This window comes from Artibeus jamaicensis, unplaced genomic scaffold (assembly GCF_021234435.1).
Source record: "Artibeus jamaicensis isolate MK-2021 breed Jamaican fruit bat unplaced genomic scaffold, CSHL_Jam_final contig_525, whole genome shotgun sequence".
Taxonomy (NCBI): domain Eukaryota; kingdom Metazoa; phylum Chordata; class Mammalia; order Chiroptera; family Phyllostomidae; genus Artibeus; species Artibeus jamaicensis.
The window spans coordinates 3,336,101-3,364,061 of record NW_026521874.1 but is presented as its reverse complement, the minus strand read 5'-3'; the positions used below and the strand labels follow the sequence as shown (position 1 = coordinate 3,364,061).

Sequence of the window (27,961 nt, the reverse complement as noted above, 5' to 3'; positions counted from 1 at the left end):
AAGGCTCTCCTGACTCGTCTGCCATGACTGGTGGGCAGGCACGTCCACCGGTGGCCTGGCCTGGCGCGCAGCACGCAGCCCTCCCACAGGAGACTGGTAAAGAAGCCCACGAACAACATGGTTCGTGGACACGGAATTACTCGCCAGCTACCGGGGGTAACAGCGGGAATATACATTTCTACCACCGGATAAGCGGACGGCAGAGGAGTTCGGCAACACAGGGACCCCACCGAACAGCAGCCCGCCAAACGGGGGGGAAAGGACCGGCACAGCCTCCGGGGCTCTGCCCGAGCACCTGCGTGTGCGGGGGGGCGGCCGACACACCTTGTTCCCGCCACGGCCCCGTCGTTCTTGCCCAGAGGTTCGTCCAGCTCCACTCCACACCACTCCCCCTTGGCGAAGTCCGTCTCCCCGAGAAACCGGACGACACCGGCCTTAGTGCCGCCAACCTGGAAGAAGAGAGCGTCAGGATGAAGGGGTGAGCGGATTCCAACCAGTAATCAAGCAGGTACCACCGTCGCAGTCGGCAGGCTCCGCCTCCCTCCCCTGCCCCTCGGGACAGCGTCCTCTCCAGAGGTGGCCCTGCAGACCTGGGTGACATATTACACCCAAGTGACTCCGCCCCTGACACAGCCCAGTAATGAAACCGCCTGGGTCCCATGCAGCTGCTGAGGCTGCCCACGAAATTACTCCCTTCTTTAGGAAAACATTTCATTAATCCAGGGCGATTTCCCTGTTTCAAAGTAAATACTTGCTGCAAAAAGAAAACCCCTACCTCATTAAGAAAAACAACATTCATCCACCCTCCACCGTAACGAAGGCTTCGCTGGTTCTCTCTAACTTCCTCTCCGCCTTTTATGCATGGAAACCAACAACGCACACGTGTCCGGGACACTCACATGTGCACACGCCCTTGTCTTCGGCCAAACTGCACGTTGCGTGTAAATGTGAACTCTATTTTCCACCCTGAAGGCCTTCGTTTCTTCACACGCTATTTTACATGAACTGTTGGATGTGATCTGTTTAAACGTCTGACTCTTGGTCCCAGCCATCGTTTGGGAAAACACAGGAGCACTGTGCCCCAATCACCCACCAGCGTCTCTACTCACGGCCCTTCCTCTGCCGCTACATTCTCCGCCACATGGTCCCTCGTCACCTTCTCTCCCCTGCACACACGAGCACACGGATGTGTCAGAGCCGCTCTCCGGGCTCAGCACCTGTGCGGCCGCCCCGGCCCTCCGTTTACCACGGCTTTACAGGCCGGGTCACGTTTGCCGGTGTGTGTTTCCCTGACTGCTCCCGAATATGTTCACGTTTCCTTCTTCTGAGCTTCTTTTTTCTTAATTTCCTTTCTAACTCCAAGTTTATTTTATTTTTTAAATTAATAGATGTAAAGAGCTGAGAACAGTACTGTACGTATAATTTTTTTGTTTGTTTTTTAAGAGAGAGGAGGAGGGAGAAAATGTATGGGTTGCCTGACCGGGAATCAAACTGGCGACTTTTCGGTTCACAGGCCAGCGCTCAGTGCACTGAGCCACGCCAACCAGAGCCAATTCCACTGGTTCTAAAAGAGGTGGATCACTGAAGGAAATTAAGGACATTACCAGCCAGAACTAAACGTGATGCCTGTGTTGTCACCCCCAGAGACAGTCGCTGCTGGCCCTGGGCTGCCCTCCCCGCCCTGTGACGGCCGTCCCGTGTCCCGCACACGGGGAGGGACCACCACAGGCACCCGGCTCGTTTTTCGTTTGGGATGTCCACCTTTTTCTTACCGATCTAAAAACTATACATACCAAATTTAAATGAACTCTTCAACAGCCAATACGGCCTAATCCTTCCAAAGTGTTAAACGGGAACACAGGTGGAGGGAAGAGCACCCCTGCTCAGCTCTGGTCCCCTCTGCGCCACCTGCCCACCACCACGGACAACCGCGACGGCACCGGCTCCCAACACAGACCCGTCCCAGCAGCCCTTCCTCACGTGGGCACACGGAAGCAGATGCTAACATCCGTGTTATTTTCACACGAGTCAGGGTACGACGTACACGGCCCTGCACCCGGCCGGAGTGCCGCCCTTTCTGCGGTGGCTCGGGGCCTCTCTGCAGCCTGACGCTTTCCCGCTCACGACATCAGCCGCCACGGACAGGCGTCAACTCTGTGCGCGACACCCCCCTCACACAGGTCTGCTCGTTTAGTAAATTTAAAGATCACTTTGGCTAATTCTCTTAAAAAGTCCACTGAGATTGTGTTAAACGCAGATTACCTTGGGAAGGTGATTTGCTGTTGATCTTTACAAGGAAGCAGCTTTTGAGTTTTCCCCTTTCATTTTTCATGCTGTTTATTTTATTTAATTCACTTTGCATCTTTACTATTTCCTTTTCCCTACTTGCTTTTGGTTTATTGTTCTTTACTTCCTAATTTCTTCAGACCAGTGTTAAGTTATTTTTTGTCTTGCTTTTGACACTGAAGGCACTTATTTGAACTTTTTCCCTGAGCACAGCTCTTCGTGAGTTTGGGACAACACGCGAATTCCCCGCTCTGTATAATCCTTTGTTGCAGACAGAAGATGTTAGGGCCTCGAAGCTTGCTCTCTGGAAGAGACACTTCCTGCGCCACCAATGGAAGGATCACAGGGGTTGTGGTCTGAGGTGCTCCAGGCGAGAAGGGAGACGACGGGCCTGTCCCGGGGTCAGGGAGGTGTCGCAGGACCTCTGGTGCGCCCGGCGGAGCGGGGCAGGCATTCGACCAAGATGTCCTGGATGAACAGAAGGCAACCCCTCGGTGGTGACCCACATAGAAAAGGCCGCTGTTCCACGTCAACCAACGGAAAGGACAAGACAGCCTATGGCAGCAGGCGAGGAAGAGCTACGCTCCCGTGAACGCGAAAGCGGGCCAGATGCAAATGCCAGCTCTGTCTACTAACCAGTCAAATTGCTTAATTTGTTTCCTCACAAGTAAAATAGGGGCAATTATAGACTGTTTAATTACAGGACAATTAACTGAAATAACCCACATAACTCTGAGTGGTGTCTGACGGGCCGCAGCTCCAGACCCGCCCCGTCCGACCCCTCACGGGTCTCCCTGGTGTGCGCGGCGTCGGCGGAGCCACCCACATAAAGCTGGCCTCTGTCTCTGCCTCTCCTGCACCACGGCGCTCGGAGAAGCTGTCTGGCCCACGCCACGCGGGCAGAGCATTAGTTCAGGGTGACTTGACCTCCTTAGAGAGTCTGTTGAAGGCTTTGTGCGTGATCTAAGTCACCATCACGATGACTGTTTTTCCGAGAGGCGTCCATCCAATGGGCGGGCCGTGGGCAGTCAAATCCCCGAGCAAACCACAGGCCTCATCCAGATTAGGTTGATGAAGAATGACCACATGACCGATTAGCAACTACTCCTCTAAATGCAGGCCTTGTAACATATACATTTACCCGGGGGTGGGGGAATGCCAGGCCACCAAGTTTGTTTAGTTCCCAGAACAGGCAGCTTACTCTTCCTCCGGCCAAACCTGAAATTCTAGGCTCATAAAGCAGACAAGACGCTTTCCTTTTCCCTGTGAAAGATCATCGGTAACCACTCAAAGCATCTCCAACAGACACAGAGAGGCACACAAAGTCCTAAAAATCACTCATGTGCTTTCCTACTTAAACACTCGACGGTCGAAACCTTTTTCTGGGCATTTACACACGACTTTTATTTTACAGTCGGGCTTTACTTCTCACGAGTTCCAGTGAGTCCCAGTATGTGCGTTTACGTGAAGTATAAGCCGCAATGACCCAGTCTATGTGCTAGGGGCAGATATCAAGACTGGCCAAGCGGAAAGCATCGCCACCAGAAGAAGAAACAGATTCCCGTGGCACACGGGAACCCGTGTCTGTTAGACTAATCGTAATAGAAAAAGTCAACTCTGAAAATCCCCTTCCTGCCCACTAGCTTGGCTATAATTTAAAAAAAAAAAAAAAAAGGCCCTGGCTGGAGTGGTTTGGTGGACTGAGTGCCAGCCTGTGAAGCAAAGGGTCGCTGGTTGGATTCCCAGTCAGGGCACGTGCCTGGGTTGCAGGCCAGGTCCCCTGTAGGAGACACATGAGAGGCAACCACACACTGATGTTTCTTTCTCCTTCCCTTCTCCTCTCTCTAAAAAATAAACAAATAAATATATATTTTTAAAAGAGTTTTTGACTAATGCAAACACCTGGAATCTTCTCGACCTTGGGGCACACATGACAGCGCCTTGTATTAACAACCGCCGTCCCCTCCATCCAGCTCCAGAGCGGCCACGGCAGAGAGCAGCTTCCTCAGCGCAGGACTCCCCCACCCTCCCCTGGCCCCAGCAGATGACGAACAAATGCCCAACGTAAGGGCAATGTCACAGCCACACACGGAGGTTTGGGCTTCCCAGTCACTGGCAGGAGGACTGAGAAAAAGAAGAACTCAAATTAGAAAGGGCACACTTGTACTCTTTGTGAGAACATAAACTAGTAAAAGCTTTTTAGACTGTAACTGGGCAATATCTATTGCCGTTTTAAATGTGCATGTATCCTATGGCTCAGGAGTGTCATTTCTAGGTCCCCAAACCGTGAACAATCTAAATGTCTGTGATTAAATGAGGCAGTCGCACGACTTCCAAACAGTGTGACACTGAGCAGCAGCCTGTTGTGTTAGGTCAACACTGGTATTTAGGGGCACAAATGCCCCAGACCTGCCAAGGTACATTGTAAAATGCTGTGTACACGGGACCACCCCACCACAGGGGTGTTTTAGATTTATGTTATGGAGAAATCTCACACACGAGTGTTGAACAGATGAAGAAAAACACAAAGAAGGACAAACCAGACAAGCTGCAAGTTATTTAAGGTTCAAACACAAGCAAAATAAACCTTATAAATAAAGATACTTTTTATTTCTTGGGAAGATTTTTTCCCCCCTTTCACAGCTTCTGAAAGGTTTATAGGCGTACACGGTAAGATTCTCAGTGTAACAGCCCTGGGTGGCTCATAGCAAAGTAAAGCTTGTCACTTAAAAAAAAAAAGGCTGCAATCTCCTCTCCTTCTCATGTATAAGCCACGAGCTAAGAATCCAGCGTAGAACAGAGTCCCAGACACTGGGACGTCCACGTTGAAACAGAACAGCTGGGAGGGAGTCATGTTTCTCAGGAACCTGATGTCACAGCCTCGAAATACCGTGCACAGCCCAGACACGCAGCAAGGCCATCTCAGAAACACACAAGGTAATTCGCGGCCCCAGGGATCCCCAGTGCAGAAGGAGGGACGTCTCTGAGTCACGTGAACGGTCGCAACGGCCCAGGGCAGCCCGTCACAAGGGGCAGAGCGTGGCAGCTCCGGCCAACGAGCCCCACGGAGCATTCGCGGCAGCGTTTGTTAGAAGCGGCTCTGACCAGCCCCGCTGGGGTCTCCAGAAGCTGCCGAAGCCTGCGGGACTCGTGCACGCCGTCACTTCACTGAGGACTCTGAGCCCAGGGGGGCGGAGTGACAAGGGGGAACTTCTCACCTGCCTGACTGACGTGGCTCAGTGGGCGGGCGTCGTCCTGCGAAGTGTCTCGGGCCTTGTCCCAGTCAGCGCACCTGCCTGGGTTATGGGCCAGGTCGCCGGCTGGGGGCGTGGGAGAGGCAACCCATGGATGTTTTTCTCCCTCCCTTTCCCAGTCTCTAAAAATAAATATATATTTTTTAAAAAACACAGAGGGGCACCTGCTACATCACACTTCAGGAGCTCTGTCACCAGATCTCGCAGAAGCCACTAGGCTGAACATCGCCCCTAATGCAGAAGTCCCTGCCTGCTCTGCCTGCGAAGTCTGGGCGAGGGGTGTGTGGGGGGGGGCAGGCCAGCCTCCTGTCCCCTCAGCACAGGTGCGGTCCATGTGGCAGGGGCCCTGTGGCCTTGGATGTGGGGCTGGGAAATTCTACACCAATTATCTCATAACAGTGATCTAATAATTAACCTGAGTTCCATTAGGAGTTTGGGAATCAACAGAACTTTTCTTTAATAGGTATATTTCCAATCAAACATTTTAGATTTCTAAATCTAATTTCCTCAATGAATTAATTTTAAAGTACAACTGTTTTATATTTCTAAATGAAAGATTTCTATTAAACAGAGCAGCATAAAGTGGAAAAAACACTGGGACTGGGGAGAAAAAGAGTAGTGACGTATGAGGACACAGGTCACACGGCCTCACGACCTGGAGGTAAGTCCTCACCTTTCTCCTCTGGGCTTCAGTCTAACAGGTGAAAAGAGGCATTTGGTGACCCCAGAAGGTCCTCACCAGCTCTGAGATATTGTGATTCTGAGAAACCCCTGTAACTTCCCCTAGAAAGACCACCCAAAGGCGGGAAAGAATTTATCTCCAATAACACACTCATACGACTTCAGACTCTCACGGATTCGTATAGTTCTGCATGCTAGTTTTGAACAGGTAATTAAGATAATTAAAATGTTCCTAGGGACATGCCACGCAAACCTCCCCAAACACCTGCACCTGCAGAGCGGCCTCCCCCCCCCCCCAGGCCTCCAGAGTGAGTCCCCCTCTCCATCAAGGGCGCCGCCCCCTCCCACCTCCCCAGATCGAGCCCCGTGGCTGCTCTCACTACCGTGTCTCTGAGCTGTTCCTCTTTGCCACTCGGTCATGAGAGTTCACACTCGGACTCGGCCATCTTTAGAAAGGTAAACCAATAAACTCAACCTCCCCTAGGCCCGCCACTCTTCCAGCATCAGCCTGAAACCCCTATTCTCCCCAACACCCAACTTCTTCAAGGAAGGGTCACCCCAAACCCAGTCTCGTCTGCCTCTCTAACTATACAACCGGCCGGAGTGACCTTTCCAAACTGCGACCTTGCAGCATCCCTCATCCCGCTCCCACTCTGAAGGACGGAACCAAAATCCCTCACACGGCCCAGCCCCACAGGCCCCGCGTCACCCTGGGCATCCGCCCCTGCGGACCCCGGCTAGGTGACCAGTGTCACCTCCTACCAGGTGCTCGCTGCACCTGGGGAAGGACACTGGCCTCTTCCTCTACACACCAGCCCCTTCTCATCTCGGGATTCTGCCCTTTCCTGTGATAGAACGTTCTCTCTCGCCACCACTTCCCTCTGCCTGGTCGATTCCCAGTCCACCTGAATCATGACGTCCCCACGGATGCCTGCAGTTATGAGTTACACCAGCCTGACCTCGTCACGCTTTCTGTTTCAGCAGCCAAACAGCGCCCTACGTGACTAGTACTTCAATTAATGCTTTCTCACTTTAGTTGGTGGGAAGGAAGAGCTTCTTGTGCATTCTTAAGGCAACAACAAAAAAAGCCGTTTTAAAAAACTTTTATAGACATCTAAGGCCTCTCCTGAACCTGTTTTGCTGAGTAAAGTCACCTTAATGGTTATAAGGTATGAATTCACTGTGCTTTTGGCCACACTGGTAGAGAAAACAAGAACCGAATGGTGCAAACTCACGCGCATTCTAGGCTCAAACTCCACGGCCAGGTTCCGATTTGTATCATGTTTGCGTATAGATGGAACGACCAGCAAAGCCGATTCACTTCTCCACAGATGGGGGGCCGCCCCTCCAGAACAGACCCTGAGCCTGCATTCCAACCCCCCCCTGTGATTCCGCCCCCCTGGCCCCGGACTCACCAGCACCCGGTCCCCGATTTTGAGCTCGCGTTCTCCTTTCTTGATCGAGCCGGCCTCCGAGAGGTTGGAGGTAGATTCGCTGGCAGTCTTCGTGAGGTTGCTCATGGGCGGTGTGGCCGCAGCTTCCTTCGCTGCTGGCTGGGACGCTTTGGGAGCAACACTTGAGGGGGGGGCCGGGGAGGGGGCCGTGGAGCTGGCTGCAGACGTGGACAGAGGCGAAGCCGCTCGGCAGGCCTGAGTCGCCTGCAGGCCGTTGGCTTCATCTTCGGCCTGCAGCTTCCTCGCCAGCTTCGAAGGCCGCGTGAATATGCCCTTCAAAGGTCCGCACTGGAAATACCGCACTCCCGCCACCGAGCCGTCATTCTTGCCGATGGGTTCGTCCAGCACGATCCCGGCCCACTGGCCTGGGGCAAACTGGGTTTCTCCCAGAAACTGGATGAACCCGGGCTTGTTTCCGTTCACCCAGACCCGCTCCCCGACACGGAAGTCGTCCACGAACTCCTCCTGTGCCTCGGAGGAAGGGGCACCGGGTGCTTTCTCACTGGGCACAGGTTTTTCCACGGGAACGGCGACTGAAAACAGAAGAAAGGATCAGAACTAGGACTCGATCTCACTTTCGAGCAGACGGCTCCTAAATTAAAGGAAAACCAACCAGGGAAAGCCAAGAGCAACAGGAATAGTTGCAGCTCTTGGAGAGGGGTTCCGCTTTTCTCCTTTCTTTTTTAGTAGGGAGGCAGAAATTGCTCAACCCATCACTACCATTTTCAATGCTGCTGAAGCTTAAACTGGTGAGATTTAATCCTTATTTGCAATTAAGGTTGGAAGCAGTCAGAACAAATAAACCAACAAAAATGAGTGCTTTCCTCAGCGGTCACAACACAGTTCTGACTTCACTTTTCACTCCACCTCCACCCTGAACGTCACGAGCAAACACCCACGCGGCCACCTCTGGTTGCATTTTTGAGCGGCCAATGAGAGCCGACAAGAGCTGACTCGGACCGTGTACCAGAGCCCCGCAGTGAGGTCTGATGGAGGAAGGAGGGGTTCCGTGCTGTGGCCCCTGTCGCCATCATTCCAGGACAACCACGCAAGCCCCCCTTTGCTAGGAGAGCTGGCGATGCAGAGGGGGGAGAGAGCACCTGGCCCGTGAAGGGGAGACAACCATGCAGTCGCTACTCTGTGGCAAAGACGGACGTTAGGTGTTGCCAGAAACGTGATGTTTTCCCTGGAAACGCATCCAAGCATTCATCCTGCAAGCGTGTAACGAACATTCCGCAGGAACTGGCAAAGAAGGCCCACACCTTAGTCCCTCTGCCCTGACTGGGCGTCCTGTGATCCTAGGATGCCACAGGGCCTCTCCGAGTTTCAGTGTCTCCTCTGCAGGGGAAAGTGGTGTCTGCCTGGAGGGTCTGTAGGTGTACAGTCAATGAGAAACCGTATTTATTCACGCCCCATGTGTCTGGGACAAGCCCCAGGCAGTGTTTTCGCTGGGGGACAGAGCTGGACAAAGCGCCCTCACGAGGCTCAGTCTAGAGATGCGGAGATGGGCAGTAGGTTCAGGCAGCCAAAGTGCTATGGAGGAGGACACAGCGCCCTTGGGGGGAGCAGTCAGGGAAGGCCTCCTGGAGAAGGCGGTGCGTGGCCTGAGACCTGATGGGAGTGGAGCGGGCCGGGGCTGCATCTCTTCACACTACCCTACAGGAGACTGCGGAGCTTCAGTCTGTGCAGGATTTTCTTTTTTTTTTAAGAAGCAAGTCAATGCCCTCAGGTAGAACAGATAATAATCCATCAAAGGCAGGGGCCAGCCTACTCAGCTTTTCAGAGTTGGTTCTCGCTTTATACATCAGCAACCCCTCTTCCCAGGGGGCTACAAGCATGGATTTCTGAAAAACGACCCATAAAAGTGCCTTGAGTTCCTTGGCAATTCTTTCCTTTTAAGCACGTAAGTTTCAGTGTTAATAAGCTGCTGTACTCTTTTAAAAAACCCAGGTGTGCCAAGCACTGCTGGGGACGCGAAGTCGAACTGCTCCCAACCCCTGGACTCCAGGCCTTTACATGCGAAGGGGCGTGCAGGACAAGTGCCACCAGTGAGACAGAGGGCTCTGATGTAGGACCGATCGTCACAGTGGGACGCCCCGTGGAACGTGCCGGGGTCTTAAATGGAGGAAGGGCTCTGAGGGAAGGAGAACGGAGGTCAATTTTGACTGCTTTCCTCAAAGCTAAATAGCCCCGAACCAAACCTATTTCTTTATGATTCTTTGCTTTATTAGCAAAGGTTTCCTGTCACCTAAAATGTTTTATGTCCTTTCTGATAAAAATCAGGCTGTTCCTGACACAGAACTTGGGATCGCCATTCAATCGACAAATATTTACAGAGCTCCTGTTATGTGCCAGGCAAAGTTCCAGGTGTGTGGGCAGAATACAGCAGTGGAAAAACAAACAAATGAACAAACACCCACACCAAGACCCCCGCCGCCTGGAAGGCGAATGAGCATCTTCACAGAAGACCTTACACAGCGCTGGGCCTGATGCGTTACGGGGGGCGCCTGTCCGGAAGGGCTGGCCACACAGTGTGTCTCACCGTAGGTAAGTCACATAAAAAGACCATAAAAGCAAGCATCAGAAGCCCTCTGCCCCCCGCCTCTCTCGCCAAGGACTTAAACTGATCGTTATGGTCCAGAGACGGAGACCCTGGAGAAGCAGGTGCAGGGCAGACGAGGGAGGGGCTGCTGGAGGTCATCGAGGGCAGGGGCCCATCTGCAAAGCGGGGAAGGTCCCCTCGGCAGCTGGACGGCAGTCCCCGCCCTGCCTGCACCCGCGATGCCAACGCCACCTTCCTTCCAGCAGCATGGCCTCGTCTTTCAATCCAGACTGGTCTCTGTTTGCCCTACACACCCCTAAACCCACGGTCCTGAGGGGTGCAGGAGACCCGGGGTTGGGGGGGGGGGAACCAGGATCTTTCATGGTGAGATCCTTCCCTTGTGCGGATCAGACACGGAAGGTACCTGACACGTTTTATCACCTGACACTGAGTCGACCCCATGAAACGAGGACAGCCTACAACAAAGTAAACTCCTCGCTGATTAAGACTTTCAGACATAAAAGGCTGTTCTGTTCATTAAAACTCTTTCAGGTATTTTCATGAACACGAAGTTTTATAAGGCTGTCCTCTAAAAACCTTCAAATCGAAGTCTCCGTAGAGGGTTGTAATCCCTTCGCCGTTCAGGGAGACAGAAGGCCTTACCGGCGGCAGGTGTCTTCACGGCCGCGCTGCCGGGCTTGAGGATCTTGGTGGGGACCTTGAGCCCGCTGGGTCGCAGCGCACTCATCGTCCTCCTTCGCCCGGTGCCACTATCTCCCCCTAACCATCGGTATAGCTGTGAGCGGGTCTACAGTGAAGTGGGTCTCGGGGTCAAGTCTGCAAAGAGGAAAACACAAGAAGAGTTCACGATCGCCAGGAGCAAGGAGGCAGGAACAACAGTTACTGTTAGAGTAGCTTTCACAGCCTGAGCCTCTTCTTATGATAACAAACCACCTCTGCACTGAACCCAGGCAGCTAGAAAACTGGATATTAAAGACATGAAATGCGCCCTGGCTGGTGTGGCTCAGTGGATTGAGCGCAGGCCTGCGAGCTAAGGGATCACGGTTTGATTCCCAGTCAGGGCACATGCCTGGGTTGCAGGCCAGTTCCCAGCAGGGGACGCACGAGAGGCAACCATACACTGATATTTCTCTTCCTCTCTCCTTCCCTCCCCCTCTGAAGAGAAATAAATAAAATCCTTAAAAAAAAAAAAAAAAAGACATGAAATGCCACGGAAATGGATGTAAGGGCGATGCACTACCCTGAAGACAAGTAGCTGACAGCAGCCACACTCTCCCTTTTTCTCTGTGGCGTCCAGCGGCGCCAGCTCCGTACGGCGCCTCCCCGCCCGCGGCCCATGGAAGAGGGTTCAGAGACACCTGCGCCAGGCTGACGGGGGCAGCGACCGGGTGGGCCCAGAAGCACAGGGAAGAACGGCTGAGCACTAAAATCATCTGTCTCACACTGTCACTAAGTAGTATACTAAAAAAAGTGATTTATGAGGAAAGCAACCTCAACACAATGGACCTGAAATCTAACAAAAAAAATCATGCTGTTTTATAGTAATTGGTTATAAGAACAACACCGAATGCCAACATACATAATGTTCAATTTCTTAGGCTGGCGGGGGAGGGGGGCGGCGTGCATGGTACTCCTGTCATTGTCCACTAGGGCACACGCGTCTCCAGGGTCTCGTGAAACTGCAGGTTCCTACACACGCGTGTGCCCACACCCACACCGATGTGTAGAACTCAACATTTTTAAACATAAAAATACACCAAAATGAAGGGAGACGATCACATTTCACCAAACTAAGGAGGAGGAGGACCCGAGAGGTGTCGACAGGGGAGTTAAAAGGAAAGTGCCCGTCTCACTGGCGCTGGAAGGGGGCTGAGGGTCGCACGCGTGGGGTCTGAAAGCCAGCACCGCCGCCGGGGGACAGGCAGGTCGGGACTGCAGAGCCGGGGGGACGCGGCATTGAGGGGACGGTGTCCCGCGGCATTTTTCTCATTACAAATACACACAGTTGTATTTTATACACTACAATTTTCTAAACCTGTCAGTACGATGCAGGAGTCGACTCTTTGAGCGAACGGGTGAAGACGTTGAGTTCTGGGCTTCCCCAGCCGAGGGTCAGATCGTGGGCGTGGCATGGGGCTACGCTGTGCCACCAACCCTGACCTTCGCAACTACAAAGCGGGGCTTCTCTAGGTGCAGCCCACGTGCTCCTGAGGCAGCCGAGACCCGCTCAGGGGCCGAAACTCTGTCGCAGTGCGACTGCGGTGCTGCCTGCCCCTCCCACTACTCCACACGCGCACTTCAATGGTGGGTACAGACCACAGGTGCCACGCCAAGGCCACAGGACGCTCTTTCCTGCGTCTCTGCCACCAGCGCCTGCCGGGGAAAAGAGCCATTCTCACATGGGAATGCGGTGAGGCAGAAGAATGAGTAATTTTATTAAAGTTAACCCTTGAGTAACACATGCCTCTTCATTCCTCCCTGTAACAGGACAGGAAGGACACGGGGCACTCCCGCTGGACACCACTGGACAGCGGGGCCCCGGAAATGCAGGCACGCACCCACAGCGCCCGCTCGGCCAGCCGCCTGGCTCAAGGACACCACCTGCACTTGAATGGATGTCTACGGCCACTCAGGCTGCGGCTCTGGCAGGTATTTCCTTGAACGTGAACTACGCCAGCCTGTCAGTTCAAGGAAAACAACTACGTGTTAACAATGATAAAAATTTAAGCTTCTGCTGCGAGCGGAATAAATTTTATTGACAGCTTCCCCATACTAACGCCTTTTCTGATGAGATCGATGGTATTAAGTGTAATTTTTTTTATATCATATAATGAAATGTGCCAATATTTCGCCTAACTCAGTGAATCAATATTTTCCGGCCAACAATGTAAGATGTTACAAAATCATTCATGGGTAAAGCATTCCTTGAAAGAACAAATTAGACCAATAGATTTTTATGTAACCACAAAAGTTTGTCCATAGTTTCAGATTCCACCTTTAAGAAACTACCACCTGTCAAGTTTTGGGATCAAAGAAGAAAACGCCCTTTTCCCGGCCTCCTTCCTGCACCTGGGCCCACACGGCGTATCGCTACAGGTCACACGGAGAACCGCTGTCCTCTGTTAAGCCAGACACGAAAGCAATCGACAAGAATGTGAAGCAATGCCATCTTCTCATTCAGTATTTTTATTTTAGAAAACAGTCATTCTTCATTTAAAATTTATATCATACATGATGGGTTCATTACTATTGCTGAGAATTCACGTACTTTAAACGTTCTGTTTTAAGCTCTAATATATCAGTAGATGCGATCACACACATGGAGCCTCCCTGGGGACCTCGCAGGGACGAAGCGTGTGACCGGCCTGTTGCTGCGCTCGCCGCCGCCGCCGCCGCCGCCACGCACTCCGCGGCTCCAAGGGTTAACACCCTCGTTTCAGAGGGGCTCCCAGAAGGCTGAGCTTCTGGTTCACGTGCTGACTGATCTGGACAGCAAGTCAGCGGTGACAGCACTGACCACTGTCACTGTTACAGCACCACGCTCGGCATTCACGATACACGGAGCCTGAACTTCCACCCGCGGAAAGACAGGTGTGCGAGGCAGCAGGAACATAGTGGCACACGGACACTGGGCCCTTCTCCACGTAAAACGGGTACTCTGCCATCGGTGGTCCCAAATGTGCCCCGTCCTCAGTGTCACCTAGGAAGCCTCGGGCCCCTCCACAAACCCGCTGGGAACAGCTCTGGCACTGAGCCCGCAACCTATCTTTCAAGCCCTTCCGGGACGCTGGTACTGCAGCCTTCGCATCACTGCCAAAGGACAGATTTAGAAAAGTGACCTGACGGTCATTTTCTCCATCACACGCTCACAGATCGTCCACGTGACCCGCATCCAGAACAGCCCTGCAGAATCCTGGGCACTTTCTCAGCTGCCCGCTGCTGTTTCAGGCCGTGCCTGCGACCCCCAACGCCCTTTCCAAGTCTAGCTGTCTTCGTCTGCTGAGACCTGCCCGGGGCAAATCTGGGCACTCACCCGCCCCGCCATGCTTTCCCCAACCCCCACCGAGGAAAAGGTGCCAGCCCTCACGTCTCCCACGGGGCTGAGACCACGCCTCTTCCCTAACACCTGGCCCTGTGTGTGTCATCTACTGATGCCACCAGCCTACGAACGCCTGGAGGAGAGGAACCATGTCTTAGTCAGCGACGGCTTTCCCACGGTACTTTAGAAACAATGCTCATTAAATAAAACGAATGCGGAAAAAGGTCTCTATTGTTTAAATGACTCTACAAACCAGCTGCGGGGAGGACCAGTATTTTTAGAAGTCATCCTTGCTACAGGTGACAGAAAAGATACACAACACAGACTTACACTTGAGAAATTTACAATTTGGCTGGAGAGGGAAGATGCACATATGTGGAAAAAAAATAAGAATACGGTGCAACTTATGAGAAATAGCAAACCACGTGATGATCCTGGAGCGGGTTTAGAAGGTGAGAGGTGACAAGGGTGAGAGAGAGAAGGCTTCCCGGCCAAGGCATGGCCTGAGTGGGGCCCAAGGAATGTCCCATATTCTAGAGGTGTTGGGAGCCAGGATTGCTAAAGAGGAAGAGAGGAAAAAAAAACCCGGAGTAGGAGACAAAGGAAGAAGGGAGACGTGTATGAAGCGGGTGAGCAATACAGTGAAAAGCTCTGTTCGGCTAACATCGAAAGACCCTGGTAAGAAATCGAGCGAGAAGAGTGACTTGAAAGGAGACTCTAGAGGGCCTTGAAGAGCAGATCAAGACCCGCTCTGCCCACGTTTTACGTGCCTTACACTCGAATGAAAGGCCACCTCTATAACTTCGAGATTCTACTGGCACAAAGTGAAAGACGTCTCTCGCGTTTCCCCTCGAGCCCCTATGCTTGTTTCCTGAGTCTGTTTCAATCATGTGACCCTAACCACCAGCTCCAAGCAAGGACTTAAGCCAAGGGCTCGCAGCCCTTCTCCAGCGGCATCCAAGTCTTCCTCCTCCACTCCGGCCACGGGCACCGGGAACAGACGGGGGCTGCCAGGGCAGGTCTTCGATTTCAGGGGAGAAGAGCCGCGAGCATCCCAAGTTGATGAGTAAACTGACTACAAAGGCAGGTTCTCACCTAAAACCTTCAGGTACCACCTTAGCAAGGATACACTTCGAGAGGCTAAAAAGATTGGATGCCTCTGGACACAAGGACAGACCCCAGACTTTTCCAGGGCTCTGGGCCCCGGCGGAGGAGGGCTACTCTGCCTGACGACTGGGGTGGTCTTACTGTGAACTGCGTGCCCCAGTCTGCACGTCAGATCCGCCCCCTCCAACAGGGTAGCCAGCAGCCACTCGCGCTCACCATGTGACTTCCAGAACAACTGCCACCATCAAAGAACGCTTCACAGGACAGCATTGTTCTGGAACCTCCTCTGGCCAGGGACGGTCTGCTTGCCAATGAAGTGCCCTTCTGAGTGGTCACCTCAGGGCATGGTAAGTTTATTTGAATAATACTGCTTCGGTCAAAACACTTTCAACCCCTCTTTTACAAATAAACTCAGAGACACTTTGCAAGCTGCAATTTATCGGCAACCCAAGGTGGCGAGGACCATGTCAGCCCCCCAGTGCTTCACTAATTTGGCTCTAAAATGCCACGAGCCGCTTCCAGATTTTGAATCAAAAGCCCTCAAAATTAGAATAACATACGAAAATGGACCCGAGCCCACTGGGTAGCTCTGAGAGCTCAGAAGTCAGCACAGACCAAGCTAAGTGAGCAACCCCCCCCCTCCCGCCCCCGTGAGAGAACTGGAGGTCTGCTGTGCTTTTCGCTTGTTTTTGGCCAGTCACTCTCCTTTATAATCTCACGTCCAAACTGCAAGGTTGCAACAACATACACTGTAAACACCACCTGAAACTTCACATTTACACCACCGACTGATGGCTGTGCTTCTAATATGTTTTAAGCCGAGAACCACTTATAAAATGTTCATCTCTAGAACCTAACTCACTTCTGAACAGTCAAAGGTAGCTACTATTTTGCTTGTACACTCTCAGAAGGGAGAAGCAGGAACAGCCACCTACTCCCGAGCACCAGCTGCGGACCATGGAGGGGCGCTCCAGGAGTCCTCGTGCATCGGGGGTCCCCAACCCCCAGCTGCAAGCAAAGCCAGCCTGGGCTCCACCTCCTGTGTCTCCCTGTCCCCTTCTTTCATGAAACTGGCCCGAGGTGCCCAAACGTGGGGGACCGCCGTCACAGACGACTAAACCATCTGCACACCCCCTTCCAACCCCCTTCCTTCTCCTGAAGAGGGTCACGTTCCCACCCGAAAACAGGAAGCTGTGTAGCTGAACAGCAACATGGGGAGGAACAGTTCTGTTTATTTCTGTGTGACCTGCAGGCTTACAAGACAAAAAAAGCCAGGCCTGAAATAAGCACACATTTTGAACTAGATCAGTATTTTAATACCCTAGTTTGTGATTTAACTCTGAGATCTGATCTAAAGGACAAATGTAAAAGGGGAAGATACTTATTTCTGGGAAGCAAGTAACCTTTAGAAGACTTATCCTCTCTGGTATTTCAAAAACAGAAGTGTGCTTCCTGTGTCTTGAGAATGTCCACTTCACTCAAAGTTAAGATTCCAGAAAGTAGAACCGCCCTCCTTCCACCCAATCATGTGTCCTACCCTCCAGGGCACTGGTGCACATTTGTCTAGATGTTAGGTATCAGAAAATACCGGCACCCGGGGAGACTCCAAGTGATCACAATGCTGGTACATGGTAGGAACCACAAACTTAGCTACTATTACTTCTAAGAATCCAAGCACCCCACTTCCTTTTAAAAAAGATTTTATTTATTTTCAGAGAGAGAAGAGATGGAGAAGGAGAGGGCGAGAAACACTGATGTGAGAGAGAAACATCTATCGCCTGCTCTCACTTGTGCCCCTGCTGGGGACTGAACCCGCAACCCAGGCGTGTGCCCTGACCAGGACGCGTGCAAACCAGCCCCCTTTCGCTTTGTGGGGCAAAACCCAACCAGCCGAGCCACACTGGTCGGGGCTCAAGCACCCCACTTTCCTCTCTGATAGAACCTCTCTCACTACACATTATTTAGACAGGAAAGCACATAAAACTCTGTCTTCTAAACAATTTTTCAGAGGTTGGGGATGTAGCCCAAGACCACAGCCTTTGTGGAACAGAGAACACACAGTTACTGCAGCCCCTTAATAAGCAGTCACTGGAACCGCGCCTCACGAAGGCAAGAATATTGAAAACACCCAGACAATAAAAAATATATATATTTGCAGTAAAAGGACAAGTTACCAGGGCCTGTAAGGGGGTGGGGAGGGTGGGGAAAAGGGACTCCAGTAATGAATCCCAAGTCTGGAGGTGAAGCCAGGGCCACGGAACACTGTCTGCAAGGCGCGAGGAGAGGTTCCCGTCCCAGCTGCCCCAAGACGCCTCTGGGCCCAGCCCCCCTGCCGACCCCACTACCTTTCCCACCCCCTCCCCATTACTCTGCCGCAAAAGAGATCTTGCAAAGAGACTGGAAATTCAAAAGTTAATCAAGCATTCAGTTCTAGTCTCCCTGTATAAGGATAAAGGCCGAACGCACAGAATCACTTTTACTCATGAAAACTGACCAGAAGCAGTTACTTACTGTCCCTACAACTCAACCTAAAACTGGCAATTTCACCTCCATACACAGGATGGCTCGTTTCTAAAAAGCTGTCTCACAGAGACAGAGTGTCTAACCGTCTCTCCCGGCTAGAGAGACGCATTTGAAAGTGACACACCTGCTAGATTGATACAGGGCTCCTCGTTTTGAAGAAATGCCCCTGACTGGTGTGGCTCAGTGGGTTGGGCAGTGGCCCAGAGCGAAAGGTCGCCAGGTCGATCCCCAGTCAGGGCACATGCCTGGGTGGTAGGATTGGTCCCCAGGCGGGGTGCGCGTGAGAGATAGAGGTACCCAATTGAAGTTTCTCTCCCTCTCTTTCTCCCACCCATCCTCTCTCTTTAAAAACGAATAAATAAAATTTTTTAAAGAGAAAGTTAAATGTTTTAAGATTGTAGGTCTTACATGTTTAAGAAAACAGGGGCACGGGACGGCTACAGAGGATAAGCCAGGGCACACGGCGGATGGTGCTCTGAAAGAGCCGTTGGCTGCAACAAGCGAGACGGGTGGGTCTCTCCGACACTGACATGCTTCGTGTGGGGGAAAAGAAGTAAAACCAAAAAACTGGGGGGCATGTAATCTCTTACAGAATCAAACTTAGAGGAAAAGTCCAACAACTTAAAAATTACACAAAAAGAAGCCAGACAGCCCCCCACCACCAAAAAAAAGAAAAGAAAAAAAGGGTCCAACATCTTCTTAAAAAAAAGACAGGAGTGGATAACTTATCAAGTGCTTGGCCAACCTTAAGAAAGTTGTGTGTATTAACCTGCGAAGACCAGGTTTCGGGGTGTCTGTGTGGGTCCGTGCCCTCTCCTTCAGCTCCAGCTGAAACAGGTGCAAAGAGCACAGCGATACAGTCAGAACCCGAAGGTGACCACGTGTGAACTGTGATGCATGCGAAGTTAGGTCTCTGAGTCACAGATAACTGGTACCACTGATGGCCGAGTCTCTTCGTTTCCAATCGCTACCTGCCTGGTGCCACGGACAAGAATGTCATGTGTATGTGCTGGGAGCGGGGCGGCTGACAGCAAATTTCACAGCAAACAGGGCCGACGGCCATCGCAACGCCATGGCCGCAGAGAACAGGTAACCGCATGCTCATGCAAACAGTACAGTATTCCTGCTCTGCTGTCGACTTGTCTCTCTGCAAATGTCCTGCCAGAGATTTTAAACAGTGATTTTCCTTGCACAGTCTTTTTCAGGAAACTATGGAGGGACTAACATTGATGTCTTTACTTTCTATCTACAGAAGTCACAGAAAAGTCAACGCCAGTCTGTGACACAGGACAAAGCAATAGTACCTCATGGTGTCCTCGGAACGGGGCCAGGCCTCAGCTCATGTACCCCCAGAAGCCAGGCGAACATGCTGAGCAGTCCGGGTTGTGAGGTCATGACGACGACCTCACAAGCAGGGATTCTGATGCTGGTCTGCCCGGAGAGGCAACCTCAGCCCCTGAAGGAAAAAGACCCAGAGGGTCCTGTCTCCCCGGGCCCGGAGCCGGTGACTCAGGAAACGTACCTTCACCCAACAAATGCCCCTCCCATCTCCATCAGCAGCATCTCCTCGCTGCTGACGGGCACAGGCCACCAGGCAAGCAGAGAAAAGCACATTTACCTAGAAACTCAGCCTGCCACCAGGTAGGTGCTCTTGTACGTCTCACGTTTGCAAGTTTTCATTCACATTCAGCTTGAAACACGCTGTCTTAGTGTTCTCTCCTCGAAAATTAAGCTGCATTTAAGAATTCTGAATACCAAGCAGGAAGTAATCACCAAGTTAAGTGTTCTCCCTGCCTCACCACCCTAATATGTCACTGAGTTCACTGTGTCACTCGACCTCTCCTCTGCTTACTAAGGGTGAGGATTGTGATGTGTAAGCAAGAAGTTCGTTGCAAAATGCCGAGTGTGTGAGCCCTCACCACAGCCGTGCAATCGGGTGTCTTGGCGGAGAAAAGGCAACATCGCCAGAGCATTGATTTTGTTGCGTCCCCCAACGCCCCCAGAGTTAGGCATTTGCAAGCCAGCACAAAATAGATGAAATTTTTTTGATATTTCTACATGGTTAAGGATTCTTAACTTGGACGGAAAAGTAACACAGGATTGATAATAATTATCTCCAGGTGCTGAGATGACTGCTAGTTCTTATGACTTCTCTGTTTTCTTGAGTTTCTCAAATATTATTTAATGAACAGGCAGAATTTCATGAGCAGGAAAAAGATGTGATGATGTCTGAGCTACAATGAAATGGCTTCAACCGGAGACTTAGGAAGCAGACTCTACCGGGCTGCCATCCACACGGGAACATTAAATGCGACACAAGGCCAGTAGGAGGCGCATGTGCAGGGGGCAGGAGTTGGCCAAGCCCATTCTGTTCCGGCAGTAACGGGCAGTATTTCCCAGCTCCCTCAGCAGCTCAGTGTGGCCACGTGACTGAGTTCCAGCCAATGAAATGAGAGAAGCGTTGGGGACGAGTGCTGCCAGGCCTCTCCGCATGCGCAGTTCCCCGTGCTTGTGGCCCTTCCAACAGCTTGATGAAGGAAGATAACAGTGGGCGCGTCGAAGCACGAACTCCTGAATCCCTCCTCCCCGTTTCTTTATTAGGAAAAACCTACCCTGGGCATTTCCATGTCTGAAAATAAACTTTTATCTGTAAGTCACTAAAATTAGTGGTGTCTGTTAACAGCAGCTAGCCTATCTTACCTAATGCGGCGGCAGAGGGGTAAAAACTCTGCTCAGGGCTTTGGAATGGGCTTCGGCAACTTGGAATCGGCCAAGTAAACTGCTCAAAGAAACTTTCAGGATAAGCACCTGAGATGAAAATGCCTCATACCGCAAAAAGCGTAATTCTTCAAATAATAAATAAAAGTACTGTTGTTTCTCCCCAGGTGTAGGTTGCCTTGTACCCAGGCAAGTGTCCCAGTGCTGGGAGAACAGCAGCCAGTGGCTGGTCGGCATTCTGGGCCTGGTTCATGCCAACGCTGTTGTTAACTATACCAGAATGCCAGTGTAGTTGCAAAAAAAAAAAAAAAAAAGGTACTATTGTTGCTGAAAAGCAAAGAGACATTTTCCTGGCAGGAGCAAAATATGTTTAAAGAACAAGTTTGATTACAGCTAACTAAAACTTATGTAAGACTGATGGGGAGTTTATAACTGTCGAGTTAGGTGGTGGTTCTGTTCTCTCTACTTCTGCGTATGTTTGACACCTTCCACACAAAGTTTTTACTGTAGAACATATTTTAGTGAAATCCAAACTGCACTGCCTTCTCAATACCTCATAACCCTAAAAATGCGTGAGCAATTTATAGAAGTAAACCAGGTTTTTCAAAACAGGCACTCCCTTCACACACACACACACACACGGTGTGAACTGCGGTCAAATAAAAATAAATATTCTTCATAATTTTTGTTTTATGAAGGTTTTACTTAGTTTTTTGGGTTTTTTTTTCTTTCAGTTTACCCATAAATTTGTGGCTTTAAAAAACAAATGTACTGCAAACCAGACAATCGAGGTTCGATTCCCAGTCAGGGCACATGCCTGGGTTGCAGGCTGGTTCCCTGCAGGCCAGTTCCCAGCAGGGGACGCACGAAAGGCAACCATACATCGATGTTTCTCTCCCTCTCCTTCCCTTCCCCTCTAAAGATAGATAAATAAATAAAATCTTAAAAAAAACAACAACAACAAATGTGTTGCCCTGGCTGGTGTGGCTCAGTGGACTGAGTGCCAGCCTGTGAACTGAAAGGTTGCAGGTTCGTTTCCCACTCAGGACACAGGCCTGGGTTGCGGGCCATTTCCCCAGTTGGGGGGCATGTGAGAGTCAACTGATCGATGTATCTCCCATGTTGATGTTTCTCTCCCTCTCTTCCCCTCTCCCTTCCCCTCTCTCTAAAAATAAATAAATGAAATCTTTTTTTTAAATGGGTGAAAAGAAAGACCCTGAATTCTGTCCCAGTGGGATGACCCTACCCAGGTCTACAGCCCCTTCCCAGGCCCTGATGTCCCCATCTGCAATCTGAGGACACTGATGAAATAAGACCCACTTCTAACTCCATCCTTCTGCGGTTCCACTGTTTTGGATTTCAAATCCGAACTCAAGTGGAAGGGCAAAGATTCAAAGTGAAAGGCAAGCAGCTGTGGCTCTGGGGATGCCAGAGTAAGAAGAGTCCTCTGCCATCAGCCAAGCAGAACCCAGATCTGATAAGATCGGCTTCTAGCAGGCACGGCATCTCCTGGGACTCTGAGCCCGGCATCGTGTCCTCCGAGGCAAATCACGTCTCCGCACTTGACCTCAGTCCCTTTCCAGTCCATTTGGTCCCTTCAGCAAACGAACACACTCCTTTATTTACTACATCTGGAAATTCTGCTGGGAGGCAAAGGAGATGGAGGGATTGGCGGTGACTTTAACGTGCCAGGAGAGACTTTCCCACGGCCCCCGGAAGCCGGCCGCAAGCTGTGGCAGCCACCCTGGGGAACCTGGCCGCGGGCAGGGTGAGGGGCTTACCTGAAGACAGCTGCACGCTGAGAATTCTGTGCTCCCTTCTAATCCTCAAACGCTATGTGTCCTTGAACTTAATCACCGAAGGAAAAGGGGAAGAAGGTCCCAGAGTAATGGAAAGTCTAGTTTGAGAGAAAGATGTTTCTGAAGCTGCTTTTCATGCCAAGCAAGGGGAAAATTCAAAGGCTGTGTGTGTCCTACAAGCCTGTTCCTGCGCCTGGGAGGTTCCTCCACAGCTCAATCCTGTCCCCTGAAGTCCCCGTTATGTAAGTCTCTGTTGTATGCTGTGTCACTTGCTGTCCCCCACCCCCAACACGGGAGGCACCGTGTAACCTGAGCCTGTCTGCTTCAGCCACAGAAAACATTACACAACCCTCTGGTGGCTTTCCAAACTGACAGGCATTTCCACTGTTCCCCCTTTCAGAGTTGCTCACATTCCTATTTCTGCACATACAGAAAAGACCGAAGGAAGCGAAACTGAGGAGCCCTGATGCATATTTTCTTCAATCCCTGGGTAAAACACAGAAGGTTTAAACTTCACAGAAACCGAACTATCAAAACCGAATCAATAAGCTGACAGGCCTGCCTGGGACCAGTTTAAACCCAGCAGCTCATACTGAACTGAGCTTAAGGTCCTTGGGTGGGAACAGCACACTGTTGCCTCAGCAAGTGGGCGCTTTCCAACCCGAAGCTGCACTCTCTCAGGAACTGACGCCCAGAGAATACAGGCAGGCCCGGCCCCTGATCACAGGCTCTTCTCCCTTTACATGCGCTCTGGACGGCTCCGGCCACGGCGCAGCCTTCTGTTAATGAGCGATGACTCACACTCACTCCCCTCTGTTTGCACTTCACACTATGACTAAGTCCCTCGTGGTCCGGGATGAGGCTTGCCTTGGCGTCTAAGAGACCTAACAAAGTATCTGGTGCACATGAAGAGTTCTCCAAAGTTCTGTCCTGACTCAGCATCAAAACAAGAACCTGTAGAGTGACGCACGCCTGCGATTTCAAACTGGGGCATGGAGCGGCGGCGGTAGCTCACCCTCTCGGCATCTGTGAACGGGAGGGCGTTGGAGGATTTCCCAACCTGTATCCTCCTCCTTCAACAGCGGGTGTTTGCCCACCGGTGCTGTGCGCAAACAGCTCCATGACCACCTCCGGTGGGCGGTGCACAAGGGCCGAGAGTCTCAAATCACAACATCACCTTTCTCGACACAGCCGCACTCTTCCAGATCAGTGCTATCCAGCAGAAATATAATGACGGACACATCTGCAATTCTGAATTTGCCAGCAACCAAGTTTTTAAAAATTAAAAATAGCTAAAATGAATAACATTTAATCCCATACATCCACAATACTGCTTCAAGAGAGACTCAATATAAAAATTATCAGCGAGCTACTCCACACTCTTTTTCTCACACTTGGTCTCTGAATCCCATCCTGCATTTTATATTTTACACTTAGACCACCCCTCAGCATGGACCTGCCCCGCTCCCAGTGCTCGCCAGCCTCGCGTGTTTGGGGAGGCCCGTAAGGCCGCTCCCACGCTGGAGCTGGTGGTGAACTCGCCAAGCCCCCCGGGTGGGCCCCACTCATCTTTCCTCCTTCATGGCAACACATCGGTGAGGAAAAAAGCAGAAAAACTCCTGCATGGCAAACTGTGAACAATTTAGTTGTTCTTTAGAGAAAAAAACCAGCATTTACAGTAAGAGCACCCCTAAGACCCCTATCTGACGGGAGACAGAGGGGTGAAGGAGCCCTGCCTGTGGCACATGGCCCTGCCCAATAAAACGGACAGAGCAGCCCTGAGCTTGGGAATTCGCCCACGCAAAATTCAAAGCGCAGAGACTGAGTTACAGATGACAATACAGTAACTGCGTCTCGAGATACAAGACCGGCACCCGAGAGTCAGGGACTGGCAGGCGTAAGGAGGCCGGCGCAGCAGGAGGCGGCGTTGCAAGCACCAAGAAGGGCCGGAGAGCGCCGTTCTCCTGAGGCAGCCGGGCTCTCGCTGTCTTTCTGCCGCCAGAGACCAGCCCCACGTGGTAGGGCCACGGGCAAAGACAGGCTTGGGGACCAGAGGGGGACCTGCAGGAGGAGGAGGAGGAGGGGGCGACCCCCTCAGTGTCACATCCTCATCATTTATTTATCATTCGGACATTTCCCCCTTTAGCCTTTGGTAAATTGCCTTTGACGACAATTTAAAACGTAAGCCCCGGGGAAGACAAAGCACTGCCCTGGAGCTATAACATCGGGGAGCCTGTTGGTCTGAATAAAGAAAGACCCAGGCTCCTCCCCGTGGGATGGAGAGGGGAGCCTGTCCTCCAGGGCAGTGTATCTGGCAGGCACGTGAGTGGTCAGTCAAGGTGAGCTAATGACAAGGGACGTGAAGCCACCTGTGGTCATTGTTCGCCACTGTTCCGGCCTCCCAGGAAGGAGCCCGCCCCTCAAACACAGGGACAACGTGTGTGCTGTCACCAAGCACAGGGCAGGGCACAAGCCACAGAAGGGCCGCTGCCGCCAGTGCAGGTGGTCCAGGTGAGATGGGCAGGAGAGGAGAGCGGGCAGGGCCCTGGGGCCTGGGCAGCAGGGAAGGGGCTGCTTTAAAGGGTAACGGGAAACCTTACACAGGGGAAGCAAGTCTACAGGCCTGCGCCCTGATGGGCGAGAGGAAATTCCTAATTCCTTTACCCCACCACCGCCAGCAGTGCATTCTGAGACTCAGAAAAATGAGAAGATGAGCCAGGGAACAAGGTCTTAGAGCCCTGTGAGAAATAAACACGCAAGAAGTGAAAGAAAGCAGTTTTTCCGGATCAGAAAGAGAATCCACCTTCCAGAAAGCTGACTCCGACCTTCCAAGGGGAGTGCCTGACAGGGTGGGGCTGGCCTGGTGTGTGTTCCGCAGGCCGGAGCATCTGGGAACAGTGATGTTCTTACAGAATACACGGTATCGAAGTGTAGTGCAGAGTCTAAAACTTCTCAATACAGTACAGTAGCGGGAGCCAAAGACTCACTCACTACCCCTACACAAAATGAAAAACAAAGTTAAGCAAACAACTGCTTATGATTTAATTTGTCACATAAACCACAAAAAGCAGCATCTTAGTCTAGCTTGAAAGTTGCCAGCGTTCTCCAAGGACCGCCTGGCTGAAGAAACAAACAGAACCTTGTAAGGAGTGGAAGTCGCCCGACGCCTCCTCGCAGTTCCTCCCAGTTATTTCTGTGCCGCTTCTGATAAACTCGCAGCTAATCCACAAGCTGGAGGCAGAGCTGGTAACCACGGTCTTGTACTGCCAAACGTGTACATTTCACAAACCATTATAAAGCAGGACACGAAATAATAAAATCAGTGAAAGAAGGGAAGAGGAAACCGGAGAGAAACACCAACTTAACTGTGGTACCACCTGTCCATGCTTCCATTCGGTTCATTCCTCTCTGTCAAGTTTATTACCTTGTTCTACAGGATTTCCTCACACTAACTCCAAAGAGCCAAGTATCAGAATAAGAACAACGGCAGGTATTCTTCAAACACACGGTCCCCTCCCGGCCAAGGGCGGGGGGTTGTCCGGCAAAAAACCAAAAGGTGGCTGATTTGATTCCCGGTCAGGGCATGTGCCTGGGTTTCGGGTTTGGTTCCCAGTCTGGGACGTGCAAGAGGCAACCGATTGATGTTTCTCTCTCATACCGCTGTTTCTCTCCCGTTCTCCCTTCCTTCCCTTCTCTCTAAAACCAATAAGCATATCCTCAGATAAGGATTAAAAAAAACAAAAAACGATGGTCCTCACTGTCTTCACTGACAAGAGACCAACCACTCCTTGTTAATCCAGACCAGCGTGCCTTTCACGCAGGGACATGCAGAAAGCTTGCTCAGTATCACAGCTACGCAACCTGTCCTTTCTCACTCCACGGTCTCCGACGTCCACAAACTCCACTGTTTCCTCGTAGACCTCCAACCCCTGGGAACCCGTCAAGGTTCTTCCACACCTGGACAGGTCCCTCCGCTGCCACCCCTTGGGGCTCACAGGGGAAGCTCACAGAGAACGAAGGAAGGGTCCCCACCGCCCTGGGAGCACACCTCAGGGTTTTCTCAGCCTCCTCCACCCTACCACACAGGAGGACCACCGAGACCTATTTCCACCGATACTTATCTACACGTGCACGTCTTCACAGACAGTTCGTGCACAATAAAGGGTGCAATTTTTTACAGACACCGGGTGCAAACAGCTTTAATACTAACCCAAGGATTCAGAACACAAACTGAGCGTCTCCAGCAAGGGTGACGCCCAAAAGATGAACCACAGGCAAACAGGACAGTCGCTGTCTACAAAGATTGACGTGCAAGGCCCGTTCACACACCTGAGGACTGACACAAGCCAGTAAGGGCGAGAAAATTAATTTGCTCCTTAATGCAGACGGTGACGCAAGGGAGCTGTCCTTCCAGTTTCTGATGGGTAGGGCCTCACAAAGCAACCCGCGAAATCAGCACGGCAGCCTCAAGGGCCAGTTTGGGACTGTCACACAAGAGGACCCTGGGAAAGCTCTCACCGCATCTTTCTATCAAAGTCAGGAGTAAAATTTTAAGTGAAGACTCAGTTTAGGGTGTCTGCTGGACAAAATCAGAACAGAGTACCAACGGATAGATATAACCCTGTGAAAAATTACTGTGTGCTTGAAAATCACATTTTTAAACTGAAAGTGTGTGTGACATAGTAGGTGCAGACTGCAGCTCTGCCCAGAGCAGCCAAGTCCACAGCAGTTTTTTAAAGAGGAGGAAGAGGAAGAAGAGGGGCCGAAGCCCAGTCAAGGCATGGAGAGCCTTGACAATTTTCTGGAATTCTGGGCCACGGTGTGAACTGCCCGCAACTATGAATATCTTCGTACAGCTCAGGCTGAGTGCAAATTTATTTTTATGCTCCTCCTACTTAGAGCTAAGCAAAAAACAAGCAGCCTCCCAAAGTTCCTCCCTCTCTCTGCAAAGGAATTGAAAAGGGGTGGGGTAGGAAGGTGGACACGAAAAGCTGAATAATCTGAGCTGTTCTGCTCAACTGCACAAGTTTCTGCAAAATCCTGTGGCTTTGTAATTCTAGTACTACCAGCTTAAAAAGGACTGAAATTACTGGGCCTGGTTAGTATCTCCCAGAAGAACATACTTACTGGGTCAATGGCCGTCAATGACGTTCATGTGTGAGAAGGCACGAATGTACCTAATACAGTGTCGTAAAGCATTGGGCTGAGAAGAGGCCTTTGCAATCCAGTTCGACTTCCTCGTTTTACCACTGAGGAAGATGATTCTAAAAAGTGAAATCGCTCAGGGCCACAGTTACTCAACCATCTAGGACTCAAACCCCCATCTCCAGATGAGACTCCTCGCCCAAAGTACGCTGATGAGTAAGTTTCTGGTCCACCCTCCTAAGAGCAAATGTGAATCCACCGTGTGCTCTGAACAAGAACGGGGCACAGGGACAAGCCACACAAGAGTCCACCATTTTCTTTTTGCTTTTTCTCTTTATAAAAGCTTTTTATTTTCCCTTCGTAAATGAGCAAATTTAATAGATGCTACAGGT

At 51.3% G+C, this 27,961-nt stretch overlaps 1 protein-coding gene across 1 annotated transcript in view; it reads right to left on the bottom strand.

Annotated features, from left to right (window-relative positions):
- CLIP1 (CAP-Gly domain containing linker protein 1) overlaps nucleotides 1-27,961 on the bottom strand; it is an 89,509-nt gene that overhangs the window by 50,981 nt on the left and 10,567 nt on the right. The window contains exons 2-4 of the mRNA XM_053669949.1: nucleotides 10,881-11,054; nucleotides 7,637-8,208; nucleotides 325-449 (exon numbers count right to left, since the gene is read on the bottom strand). Of these exons, the coding sequence (XP_053525924.1) occupies nucleotides 325-449; nucleotides 7,637-8,208; nucleotides 10,881-10,965 (782 nt within the window). The 5' untranslated portion in view covers nucleotides 10,966-11,054. The remainder of the gene's footprint in view (nucleotides 1-324; nucleotides 450-7,636; nucleotides 8,209-10,880; nucleotides 11,055-27,961) is intronic.